This window comes from Cololabis saira, chromosome 13, assembly GCF_033807715.1.
Source record: "Cololabis saira isolate AMF1-May2022 chromosome 13, fColSai1.1, whole genome shotgun sequence".
Classification (NCBI taxonomy): Eukaryota; Metazoa; Chordata; class Actinopteri; order Beloniformes; family Belonidae; genus Cololabis; species Cololabis saira.
In genome coordinates this window covers 44512844-44525443 of record NC_084599.1, presented here as the reverse complement: position 1 = coordinate 44525443, position 12600 = coordinate 44512844, and the positions used below count along the sequence as shown (strand labels likewise).

Genomic DNA, 12600 nt, shown 5'->3' with positions numbered 1-12600 from the left:
ACGACTTAGCCAATTTCCAGGGACGACTTAGCCAATTTCCAGGGACGACTTAGCCAATTTCCAGGGACGACTTAGCCAATTTCCAGGGACGACTTAGCCAATTTCCAGGGACGACTTAGCCAATTTCCAGGGACGACTTAGCCAATTTCCAGGGACGACTTAGCCAATTTCCAGGGACGACTTAGCCAATTTCCAGGGACGACTTAGCCAATTTCCAGGGACGACTTAGCCAATTTCCAGGGACGACTTAGCCAATTTCCAGGGACGACTTAGCCAATTTCCAGGGACGACTTAGCCAATTTCCAGGGACGACTTAGCCAATTTCCAGGACGACTTAGCCAATTTCCAGGACGACTTAGCCAATTTCCAGGACGACTTAGCCAATTTCCAGGACGACTTAGCCAATTTCCAGGACGACTTAGCCAATTTCCAGGACGACTTAGCCAATTTCCAGGGACGACTTAGCCAATGTCCAGGGACGACTTAGCCAATTTCCAGGACGACTTAGCCAATTTCCAGGGACGACTTAGCCAATTTCCAGGACGACTTAGCCAATTTCCAGGACGACTTAGCCAATTTCCAGGACGACTTAGCCAATTTCCAGGACGACTTAGCCAATTTCCAGGACGACTTAGCCAATGTCCAGGGACGACTTAGCCAATTTCCAGGACGACTTAGCCAATTTCCAGGACGACTTAGCCAGTTTCCAGGACAACTTAACAGTTTCCAGGACAACTTAACAGTTTTTTCCCCTCATTTTCCAGGTTTTCCAGGACCATGGGAACCCTGAACCATGTGGGCAACCCTAAGTACCTCTTTACTGCTTCCAGGGGATTTAACGGAGTCGGCAGGAAGCTGCTGATCTTCATCTGATCCTCTGGAAGCGTTTTGACAATAAAACAAGTCTAAAATACTGGATAAAGTGCAGCCTGAAGATACCTGTTACCGGGGCGACTTAGCCAATGTCCGGGGACGACTTAGCCAATGTCCAGGGACGACTTAGCCAATGTCCAGGGACGACTTAGCCAATGTCCAGGGACGACTTAGCCAATGTCCAGGGACGACTTAGCCAATGTCCAGGGACGACTTAGCCAATGTCCAGGGACGACTTAGCCAATGTCCAGGGACGACTTAGCCAATGTCCAGGGACGACTTAGCCAATGTCCAGGGACGACTTAGCCAATGTCCAGGGACGACTTAGCCAATGTCCAGGGACGACTTAGCCAATGTCCAGGGACGACTTAGCCAATTTCCAGGGACGACTTAGCCAATTTCCAGGGACGACTTAGCCAATTTCCAGGGACGACTTAGCCAATTTCCAGGGACGACTTAGCCAATTTCCAGGGACGACTTAGCCAATTTCCAGGGACGACTTAGCCAATTTCCAGGGACGACTTAGCCAATTTCCAGGATGTCCAGGGACGACTTAGCCAATTTCCAGGACGACTTAGCCAATTTCCAGGGACGACTTAGCCAATTTCCAGGGACGACTTAGCCAATTTCCAGGGACGACTTAGCCAATTTCCAGGACGACTTAGCCAATTTCCAGGACGACTTAGCCAATTTCCAGGACGACTTAGCCAATGTCCAGGGACGACTTAGCCAATTTCCACGGCGACTTAGCCAATGTCCAGGGACGACTTAGCCAATGTCCAGGGACGACTTAGCCAATTTCCAGGACGACTTAGCCAGTTTCCAGGACAACTTAACAGTTTCCAGGACAACTTAACAGTTTTTTCCCCTCATTTTCCAGGTTTTCCAGGACCATGGGAACCCTGAACCATGTGGGCAACCCTAAGTACCTCTTTACTGCTTCCAGGGGATTTAACGGAGTCGGCAGGAAGCTGCTGATCTTCACCTAATCCTCTGGAAGCGTTTTGATTAAATAAGGGTCAATGACCAATAAGGATTTTCAACAGGTCAATTTTAAAATAATTAAAAAAAAGAATATCTATTGCAGTACTTCAAACATTAAGAATGTTGTGTACACATAAATTCATATTAAAATTTTAAATTAAGTGATTTCAGTGTTTTTTGTCAAGATGAATCCTTATCTTGAGATCTTTTTCAGTATTATACAAAAATTGTTTTTTTAATGGTCACGCCACATGATATTTCATAAAATGGACGTCAGTCAAACTTTGTTTGTATATTATGATGGAAATATAAATACAAATGTGTTGCAATCTTACACACTACAAGACACTTCAGAAATCATACCAGATAGGGCAGAAGATTGATTTAAAAATATTTAGAGTGATTTCAAAACCAGAGTCATGGTCGGACGGTTGCACCACATGACATTTTGATGCTTTAAACAACAACAAAATCCCAAATAACTAGTATTTTTTGTAAAATTCACGTGAGTCCATATGTGGGATAGGTAGTTCATATACCGCATTGGCCTGAATATAAGACGGGGTTTTTTGCATTGAAATAAGACTGAAAAAGTGGGGGTCGTCTTACATTCGGGGTCTAGACGTCATACCCATTTACAACGCTAGATGGCGCCAGATATCTTTAAAGCGAATGCTGAACTTAACTCCCCCGGCCAAAGCGAACCCCTGTCACGAAGAAGAAAAATAAAAAATAGTATAAGAAAGAAAAGAGAAGAAAATAAGAGAAGAGATAACAGAAAATGGAGAAACGTAGCAACAATCTGGAGAAAAGAGGGTGAAGTTCGGCAGGTGAACCGGCAGCTGAGGAGAAGTTATGATACAAACGATAATGATTTCAAATAGTCAAAATAACAGTCAAATATATTGTTATAATCATTTGTTTCAGATGTACTGTAATTATTTTCTGTATAAAAATTGAATTTGGTGTTCAAAAAGTTTCTTCAAACTTGAGTCTTGAAAAAGGGGGTCGTCTTATAATCGGGACAATACGGAAATGGTATTTTTTTATCCATTTAAACCTTTTTTGATTTGAAAAAAAAAAATTAAAAAAAATCAGTTTTTCAGAAAATATAGGCGTCAGTAAAACAAGCGGTTTATTTGAAACTGAAACTACGAGCGGATGAGTTCCAGTCAGACTCACCGCAGAGCTCCAGCTTCTTGCGGATGCCGGACGTGCGGGTGGTGGCGCTCCTCCTGCGGGCGCTGAGACACTTGGAGGCCGAGAGTTTGGTGGCCGAGTGCAGCGACTCGGCCTCCAGGGCGGAGCCGCCGCCGCCCCGCCCCTCCGCCAGCGCCCTGCGCATCACGTCCAGCTCCGGCGTGGGCAGGGCGCGCCGCACCGCCGCCTTGGAGACCGGCGTGGCCGCGGGCGGAGAGGACGGCGGGGACGGCGGCAGTGAGGGTTTACCGGGAGGAGGGGATCCCCCAGAATCCACCTGGGCCCGGTCCAGCGCCCGGAAGGTCTTGGAGTCCCAGGACAGCTTCACGTACAGGGTCTCCTCGCCGCCGGGGCAGGGGAACGGAGCGGCGGCGTCCAGGTGCTTCACCTGCGGAGGGAAGGGGGAGGAGTCTAAACCTCCTACACAAACTCATTTAAACTCATTTATATAGCGTCTATTACAACTAGAGCTGGGGATGAAATGACAAGAATCAATTCGATTCCAATTCTTAAGATTCAGAATCGATTGTGACTGTCTTTCAAATATGCAAAATAGCCCTTATTAGTTAAAGGAGCCGTCTGTAAGAAATGTCCAAAACTGGTACTGCAGTCACTTTCCAAATATTGTTGAGCGGCGTGTACCCTCCCCCTCCTCCCCCCGACCAGAGGTTGCCAGGTAGGCTGCAGAATGCAGCAGGAACGTAGGCTGCCATGGCTGCGATAATTAGAGCCGAGCTGGCAACCCGGATGCCGAAACAATACTGACTTGGTGATTGGGAGATAGGTGGAGGGTGGAGCTTCAGAAACAATACTGACTTGGTGATTGGGAGATAGGTGGAGGGTGGAGCTTCAGAAACAATACTGACTTGGTGATTGGGAGATAGGTGGAGGGTGGAGCTTCAGAAACAATACTGACTTGGTGATTGGGAGATAGGTGGAGGGTGGAGCTTCAGAAACAATACTGACTTGGTGATTGGGAGATAGGTGGAGGGTGGAGCTTCAGAAACAATACTGACTTGGTGATTGGGAGATAGGTGGAAGGTGGAGCTTCAGAAACAATACTGACTTGGTGATTGGGAGATAGGTGGAGGGTGGAGCTTCAGAAACAATACTGACTTGGTGATTGGGAGATAGGTGGAAGGTGGAGCTTCAGAAACAATACTGACTTGGTGATTGGGAGATAGGTGGAGGGTGGAGCTTCAGAAACAATACTGACTTGGTGATTGGGAGATAGGTGGAAGGTGGAGCTTCAGAAACAATACTGACTTGGTGATTGGGAGATAGGTGGAGGGTGGAGCTTCAGAAACAATACTGACTTGGTGATTGGGAGATAGGTGGAGGGTGGAGCTTCAGAAACAATACTGACTTGGTGATTGGGAGATAGGTGGAGGGTGGAGCTTCAGAAACAATACTGACTTGGTGATTGGGAGATAGGTGGAGGGTGGAGCTTCAGAAACAATACTGACTTGGTGATTGGGAGATAGGTGGAGGGTGGAGCTTCAACATAAACATCAGTTGAGGGCTGCAACTCCTCTTTTTAAACTGGAATATCCTGGCTTGAGTGCTGTTGTCAGTGACATAAGTATTTGAAATGAACATGATTTTTAAATGTCTGTTGACATATCGGGGTCATTTTATGATTCGTTTTATTATTGCTCTTACATACAGCTCCTTTAATAAGCTTGTCTCAAGGAATATGCAAGATATGGCGTTTACACACTATTTTGCACAATACTGGAAGGAAGAAAATGTAAATAGATTAAAATAGCACAGTGTACGCATTTGGATTAATCCAACCTGGAGATTACTTACGTTTATACTTACGTACATACTATACGTTTCAATCGAAGGTACCGTATTTTTTTTTTTTAAAGAATGTGCCGCGCGCCCAATGAAACACTGTTTCTATTACCTGTATTACGGTAATGTAAGGCGGACGGCCACCATGACAACGGTAAAGGGAGAAGGGGGCGTGTGAAGCACCTGTGAGACATGATAGAGACCATCCACAGACGTTAAAGGGGGAAGGGGGGGGTGTGAAGCACAGAGCGGGTGGAATGAGCGCTCCAACGGTCACCATTCGACTGAAAGCAGTAGTGCTGGCGGAAGAAATGAAAATTGTTTTCATGGAGGTCAGTCTTGGTGCTTTCACTTTACGGTGCCAGCGCAGCAGCAGCGCCCGGCGGATTATATGGAAAAGATGGAGAGCTTCCACTCATTCTGCAGCCGACACATCCCCGACAAACGCATCCAGCCCAGCCACATCACCAACATGGACGAGGTGCCGCTCACGCTCCACATCCCGGTGAATCACACGGTGGAGCGGACGGGGGTGCACGTCGCCGCCGTACCCTACGCCGTAGTCTAGCGCAGCGGAGAGGACGGGGGCCGTCCGGCGCGGCGGGGAGGATGGGAACAGCGCGGCGGAGATCCGCACAACGGGGTATGAAAAGTTTATTTACTGTTGTGCTTGGCTGCCACGCTGATGGACAGAAACTATGGTGATTTTTAAAAGAAAAACTTTGCCTAAAGAGACTTTTCCAGCCGGAGTCATTATAAAGGCAAATGGAAAGGGCTGGCTGGATGAAGGGATGATGATGAGTGGCTGAGGCAGGTCTATGTGCGGCGACCCGGTGTTTTTTTTCACACATCATGCGTGGGCTAACGTGTCTGCTGGGACTGTTATTCGGGCTTTTGCAAAAGCCGGCATTTCCGAGGCGCCACACGGCACAGGGCCGTATGTGGCCCGGGGGCCGTAGTTTGCCCATGTCTGGTTCAGACTCACCTGTACGGGTCTGAGGATGGACTCCACGCTGACCTCCTCCTCCCCGTTGCGTCCCTCCAGCAGGAAGACCTCCTGCGGGTGGGGGTCTCTGCCCAGCAGCTTCCTCTTGGGGGGCGGCACCTCCGACACCCGCACGAACCAGCGCACCACCGCCTTCTTCTGCCGCTGCTCCCCTGGAGGACAGGAAGCAGCTGGGTTACACCCCGCCCACGCCGGGCCCAAGGACCCGGGACCCTGGACCCGGTCCAGGAACCGCTCCGTCTCATCCCTACGGCGGTAAAGACTCACTGTCCCCGAACAGCTGCAGGATCCGGGCCACGTACGGCCGGTCCTCGTCGTCTCCCTCGATCAGGACGTGCTGGCCGGTCCTGATGAGGAGCGTCCGCGGGAGACCGTCCACCCGGATGGTCAGGCCGCTGAAACACACGGGCCAGAGCCGGTCAGAGACCTGGAGACCCCGGGGACCCCTGAGACCCTGGGGAACCGGGGAGACCCCGGACCTTCAGCTGCCCCCCCGACAACAACCTGAACCGTTCTGACTAAAGCAGCAAAAGGAAATAGACGGATTCACGGGACGTTTTTAAGAAATAAAGATGCATCAGATCTTTCGCTCAAATGCGTTCCAGAATGATGGGAATCCCGGTTTGAGGGGGGAGGGGGGTTGAATCGCATCGCAATTATCCCCACCGTAATTCAATAAGGATTAAGCAAAGACTCTGAATGGATTCACCTCCTGACCAGGGGGGGGGGCGCTGTGCGCAATATTTTCTTATGATTCACGTTCTGTGGACGGCGGCTGCAACAATAAAATCGCAACGATGGCAAGTGGAAAATCTTTCAGATCAGACGTTTGGACTCATTTTGAATTCCCATTTAAAGAAGGAACACGAGACACGGACTAAAGTACGGAGGAGTGTAAAGCTGCTTTCACAGAGAGCGCAGTTTGCGTTTTTTTTTTTTTTACTTTTGTACTACAGTTCAAATGCACAAGTGAGCTGTTCTGGTGCTGCTAAGTTTAATTGCTCAGTTCATTTCTATGTGAAGTAACAGGCCACGTGTTATAGGCATGAAAATAAAAATAATGAGAAATTGCCAACAGGTATTTGTGTATTTCTACGTCTTACTGAATCGATATCGAAGCATTTAAATCAATATCGAATCGAAATCGAATCATGAGGTTAACAATACCCAGCCCTAGTTTGAACTGGACACAATGCCGGACAGGGAGCAGGTGGAGATGATGGGTCACCCGGTCTCTGGGGCCGAGAGGAGAACCCGGTCTCTGGGGCCGAGAAGAGAACCCGGTCTCTGGGGCCGAGAAGAGAACCCGGTCTCTGGGGCTGCGTCCGAAATGCCAGACTAAACAGTATATACTCTAAAAGTATACTTAAGTTCAGCACACTTTTGAGTAAATATCAGTAGTAGTAGCATTAATTCAGACGTTTTTGCTACTCATTAGGGTGGAAGGAGGGGATTTCGGACGCAGCTCTGGTCTCTGGGGCCGATGGGGTCACGTGGTCTCCGGGGTTCCTAAACCATAGACATATTTCCGTAGACGCCACATGGAGTGGTTTTTCCCGCTGCTGTGATACGTCAACGTCGCCGCCATATTGGATGTTCAAGACTGCGCTGTAAACTAATACAAGTAAATGGATTTATTTTCATAAAGCATCTTTCTACAAAGAAATGTACGTTTTACGTCTCATTTATTCATTCACACATGCACTAATATACTTGGAAACAGTTAGGCACCAAATATAATATATTTAATTTTCTCAGATGGCAAAAATAAGAACTTTATTGATCCCACATAGGAGTAATTCATGTTATATCAGCTATAGAGAACAAGGTAGTGCCGAAAAACAAGATATATCCCCCTCACAAAAATAAGAAAAATAGAGAAACATGTTTTCTCATCAACAAAACAAATTTAAAATTTTTCAAATAACAAAATAACATATTTGAACCATTTTTCAGACAAAAAAATAAGTGAAAAAAATCTGAAAAATTGTTCAAATATGTTATTTTGTTACTTGAAAAATTTAAAATATGTTTATGTAAAATATGCTTTGTTGATGAGAAAATATGTTTCTCTATTTTTCTTATTTTTGTGTATATTTGTATATATATATATATATATATATATATATATATATATATATATATATGGGGGTCACGTGGTCTGTGGGCGGAGCTACAGCTGCAGGTCACGTGATCCCAGAGCTCTTTAACCCTCCTGTTATGTTCCGGGTCAAATTGACCCGTTTTAAAGTTTGAAGATCTGGGAAAAATAGTTAAAAGTATTTTTTCAGTATGAAACTTCTTCTGCTTGCCTTAATTAGTGTAATCAACATATAATATGAAAATGGTTCATCTCACATATTTGCAACCCCCCCCTGCATGTTTATATAACATAGATACTGTTCGGGTCAGTTTGACCCGGCAGTCAATCTGGAGGTAAAAGAGTGTCAGAAATGTCAGACTATTTCTTTATTTGCAACTGTGAGACATGTTTCACCCCAATCTCTCTCACTCACTCACTCACTCACTCACACACACACACACACTCTCTCTCTCTCTCTCTCTCTCTCTCTCACACACACACACACACACACACACACACACACACACACACACACACACACACACACACACAACAGGGGAGGGGCAAAACATATAAAGGATTCTCTGCATGGGAATCCTACCAACATTACACTCTGTCAGGCAGACATTTACAAAATGAGCAGCAGAAGCAAAAGGTTGACAGTCCAGGAGGCTCTGGAAGTCATCATTGATCATGACAGTGAAATAGAGGAGGATGCTGAAGATGAAAACTGTCTCGAGCTGAATTCTGATTCTAATGATTCTGATTTTGAACCAGATGAGGGAATTGCTGTTCCTATTCCTCCAAGCATGAAATTCATGTCAAAAAATGGTGAAATACAGTGGTCGTCATCCCCAAATACATGTGCGTCAGGCAAAACTGTCTGCAGAAAACATAATAAAGACAGTGCCAGGGCCCACTAGGATGGCAGTGACTCGTGTGACTGACATCAAGTCAGCTTTTGAGCTGGTCATGCCAGATTCAATAAAGAAAATAATTCTGGAAATGTCGTCAAGCTGAAGAAGGAGTCCTACCGAGCCTGGCTAGCTCGGCGGACTCCCGAGGCAGCTGACGGGTACCGGCAGGCCAAGCGGACTGCGGCCCGGGCGGTCGCGGAAGCAAAAACTCGGGTCTGGGAAAAGTTCGGGGAGGCCATGGAGGAGGACTACCGGTCGGCCTCGAGGAAATTCTGGCAAACCATCCGGCGCCTCAGGAGGGGGAAGCAGTGCTCCACCAACACTGTTTACAGTGGAGGAGGGGAGCTGTTGACCTCGACTGGGGACATCGTCGGGCGGTGGAAGGAATACTTCGAGGATCTCCTCAATCCCGCTGACACGCCTTCCGTCGAGGAAGCAGAGGCTGAGGACTCAGAGGTTGATTCATTCATCACCCAAGCTGAAGTCACTGAGGTAGTTCGGAAGCTCCTCAGTGGCAAGGCACCGGGGGTGGATGAGATCCGCCCGGAGTACCTCAAATCTCTGGATGTTGCGGGGCTGTCGTGGCTGACACGCCTCTGCAGCATCGCGTGGCAGTCGGGGACAGTGCCTCTGGACTGGCAGACCGGGGTGGTGGTCCCTCTCTTCAAAAAGGGGGACCGGAGGGTGTGTTCCAACTACCGGGGAATCACACTCCTCAGCCTCCCGGGGAAAGTCTATTCCAGGGTGCTGGAGAGGAGAATTCGGCCGATAGTCGAACCTCGGATTCAAGAGGAACAATGCGGTTTTCGTCCCGGTCGTGGAACACTGGACCAGCTCTACACCCTCCGCAGGGTGCTCGAGGGCGCATGGGAGTTTGCCCAACCAGTCCACATGTGTTTTGTGGACTTGGAGAAGGCTTTCGACCGTGTCCCACGTGGCGTCCTGTGGGGGGTGCTCCGAGAGTATGGGGTCGGAGGCCCTCTGCTGAGGGCTGTACGGTCCCTGTATGACCGGAGCAGGAGCTTGGTTCGCATTGCCGGCAGTAAGTCAGACCTGTTCCCGGTGCGTGTTGGACTCCGGCAGGGCTGCCCTTTGTCACCGGTTCTGTTCATTATTTTTATGGACAGAATTTCTAGGCGCAGCCAGGGGCCGGAGGGGGTACGGTTCGGGAGCCACTTGATTTCATCTCTGCTTTTTGCAGATGATGTGGTCTTGTTGGCTCCCTCGAGCCAGGACCTTCAGCATGCACTGGGGCGGTTTGCAGCCGAGTGTGAAGCAGCTGGGATGAGAATCAGCACCTCTAAGTCTGAGGCCATGGTTCTCGACCGGAAAAAGGTGGCTTGCACCCTCCAGGTCGGGGGAGAGTTCCTGCCTCAGGTGGAGGAGTTCAAGTATCTTGGGGTCTTGTTCACGAGTGAGGGGAGAGCGGAGCGCGAGATCGACAGGCGGATCGGTGCGGCGGCCGCAGTAATGCGGTCATTGTATCGGTCCGTTGTGGTGAAGAGGGAGCTGAGCCGAAAGGCAAAGCTCTCAGTTTACCGGTCGATCTACGTTCCCACCCTCACCTATGGTCATGAACTCTGGGTCATGACCGAAAGAACGGGATCCCGGATACAAGCGGCCGAAATGAGTTTCCTCCGCAGGGTGGCGGGGCGCTCCCTTAGAGATAGGGTGAGGAGCTCTGTCACCCGGGAGGAGCTCGGAGTAGAACCGCTGCTCCTCCACATCGAGAGGAGCCAGCTGAGGTGGCTCGGGCACCTGTATAGGATGCCCCCTGGACGCCTCCCTCGTGAGGTGTTCCGGGCATGTCCCACCGGGAGGAGGCCCCGAGGAAGACCCAGGACACGCTGGAGTGACTACGTCGCTCGGCTGGCCTGGGAACGCCTTGGAGTCCCCCCGGAAGAGCTGGAGGAGGTGTCCGGGGAGAGGGAAGTCTGGGGATCCCTGCTCCGACTGCTGCCCCCGCGACCCGGACTCGGATAATGCGGTGGACAATGGATGGATGGATGGATTCTGGAAATGACTAATCTAAGAAGGGAGGCGTGTGTTGGGGGAGAAGTGGAAGGAGCTGGACAAAACACATTTCGATGCGTATTTGGGGGTCCTCATCCTGGTTGGGGTCTATAAGTCGAAGGGTGAATCGACAGCCAGTCTTTGGGATGCTGAGACAGTCAGGGCTATATTTCGAGCGACAATGTCTCTGGAGACTTTTCACATTTTCTCCAGAGTAATCCGATTTGATAATCGAGAGGGCTGGTAGACGGGAGAGAGACAAGCTGGCAGCTATTAGGACAGTGTGGGACAAGTGGGTTGAGCAACTTCCACTACTCTATAACCCAGGCCCTAATATCACAGTGGATGAAAGGCTGGTGGCATTCAGAGGTCGCTGCCCATTTAGGCAATACATGCCTTCCAAACCAGCTAAATATGGCATCAAAATCTGGGCAGCATGTGATGCAAACTATTGTGTTTTATATGTTGGTCTTTCAAAAGTAATAAAGTGGTGAAACATAAAAAAAAAAGTTTAAACATGTATTTTTTATGAAAAACGAGTGAATCATATCATAATTGAACCATTACCTGTCAGAGGTAAGGAACACCATTGCACTAAATATTGATAGAATAGTTAGTAATGGAGTTAGTAATGACATATTAACAATGTTTGTTTGGATTTTTTTGGTTTCTGACATCTTTTGGGTATTTAAACATGCACCGGGTCAAATTGACCCGGGAACAGCATTGATGTACCTGAGAAACGAACATAACAGGAGGGTTAACTGAATAAATGACACTGAAGTTTTGATTCTGCATGACAGTTGCAGGGAGATGACTGAATGTCAATCCTCTGCTCGTTTTAGCTTTTAAACCACCTTAAGATCCGGATCAATAACCAAACTCATCAGTAACATTTCCCCCTGAGACGTCTGTACTAAAATGCTGCAAAACTTATTTAAACCAGCGTGCTAAAGCCCACATTTCTCCAGGAACGCATTTAATTTAAGTTACACACATTTATTCCCGTGTGATGGATCGATACTCACTCGTATTGATGGGTTTGCAGCTTCCTGTCGGTGCTGACGGGTCTGCCGAGAAACTCATACACTCTCCTCATCCTGGTCCTGGTGGAGAACTTCATGTTTAACGAGAAACCCCGCAGAAAAACCCGCAAATCTGCAGAAAACCTGCAGAAAAACCCGCAAATCTGCAGGTCTGAGGTATATCCGAGGTTTCTGAGCTTTCTCCCCGCAGATCCGAGGTCTCTGCGCTCCAAACGCGGATCTTTTCCTCCCACTCAGACTTTTGGAGCCAAAAACGAGCATGGACGGATTTCGCGCGAAAACTCTTCTTCTTTGATCAGTCTGTTTCCGCAGCAGGAAACGGCCCGCGGCGGCACCGCCACCTGGCGGAATAAAGGAGAACTGCAGCAGGTTTACCCCATCCGAGACTTCTAAATAACTGCAGAAATATTCATATTTATATCACTTATTTTATAATACATCTTTATGTCTAAAAAGAAAGAAAGACTAATTTTATTCCAGATCAAAAAATCGAATTTTAAACATTTATTGGACGGAGAGAAAGAATTTAATTAAGAATTAAGAGAATGAATTAATGGATACAGAATGAATGAATGGATAGGTGGATGAATTAATAAGTTATTGAATACAGAATGAATGAATGAATAAAGAATGAGTGAATGGATGGATGAATTAATAATTAATTAATTAATACAGAAT

At 47.9% G+C, this 12600-nt stretch overlaps 1 protein-coding gene across 1 annotated transcript in view; it reads right to left on the bottom strand.

The window, feature by feature from the left end:
* orc1 (origin recognition complex, subunit 1) overlaps window positions 1–12132 on the bottom strand; it is a 40827-nt gene extending 28695 nt beyond the window's left edge. Inside the window, exons 1-4 of the mRNA XM_061738902.1 lie at window positions 11905–12132; window positions 6131–6258; window positions 5843–6015; window positions 3040–3445 (exon numbers count right to left, since the gene is read on the bottom strand). Of these exons, the coding sequence (XP_061594886.1) occupies window positions 3040–3445; window positions 5843–6015; window positions 6131–6258; window positions 11905–11999 (802 nt within the window). The 5' untranslated portion in view covers window positions 12000–12132. The remainder of the gene's footprint in view (window positions 1–3039; window positions 3446–5842; window positions 6016–6130; window positions 6259–11904) is intronic.
* Between the last annotated feature and the right edge of the window lie 468 nt (window positions 12133–12600).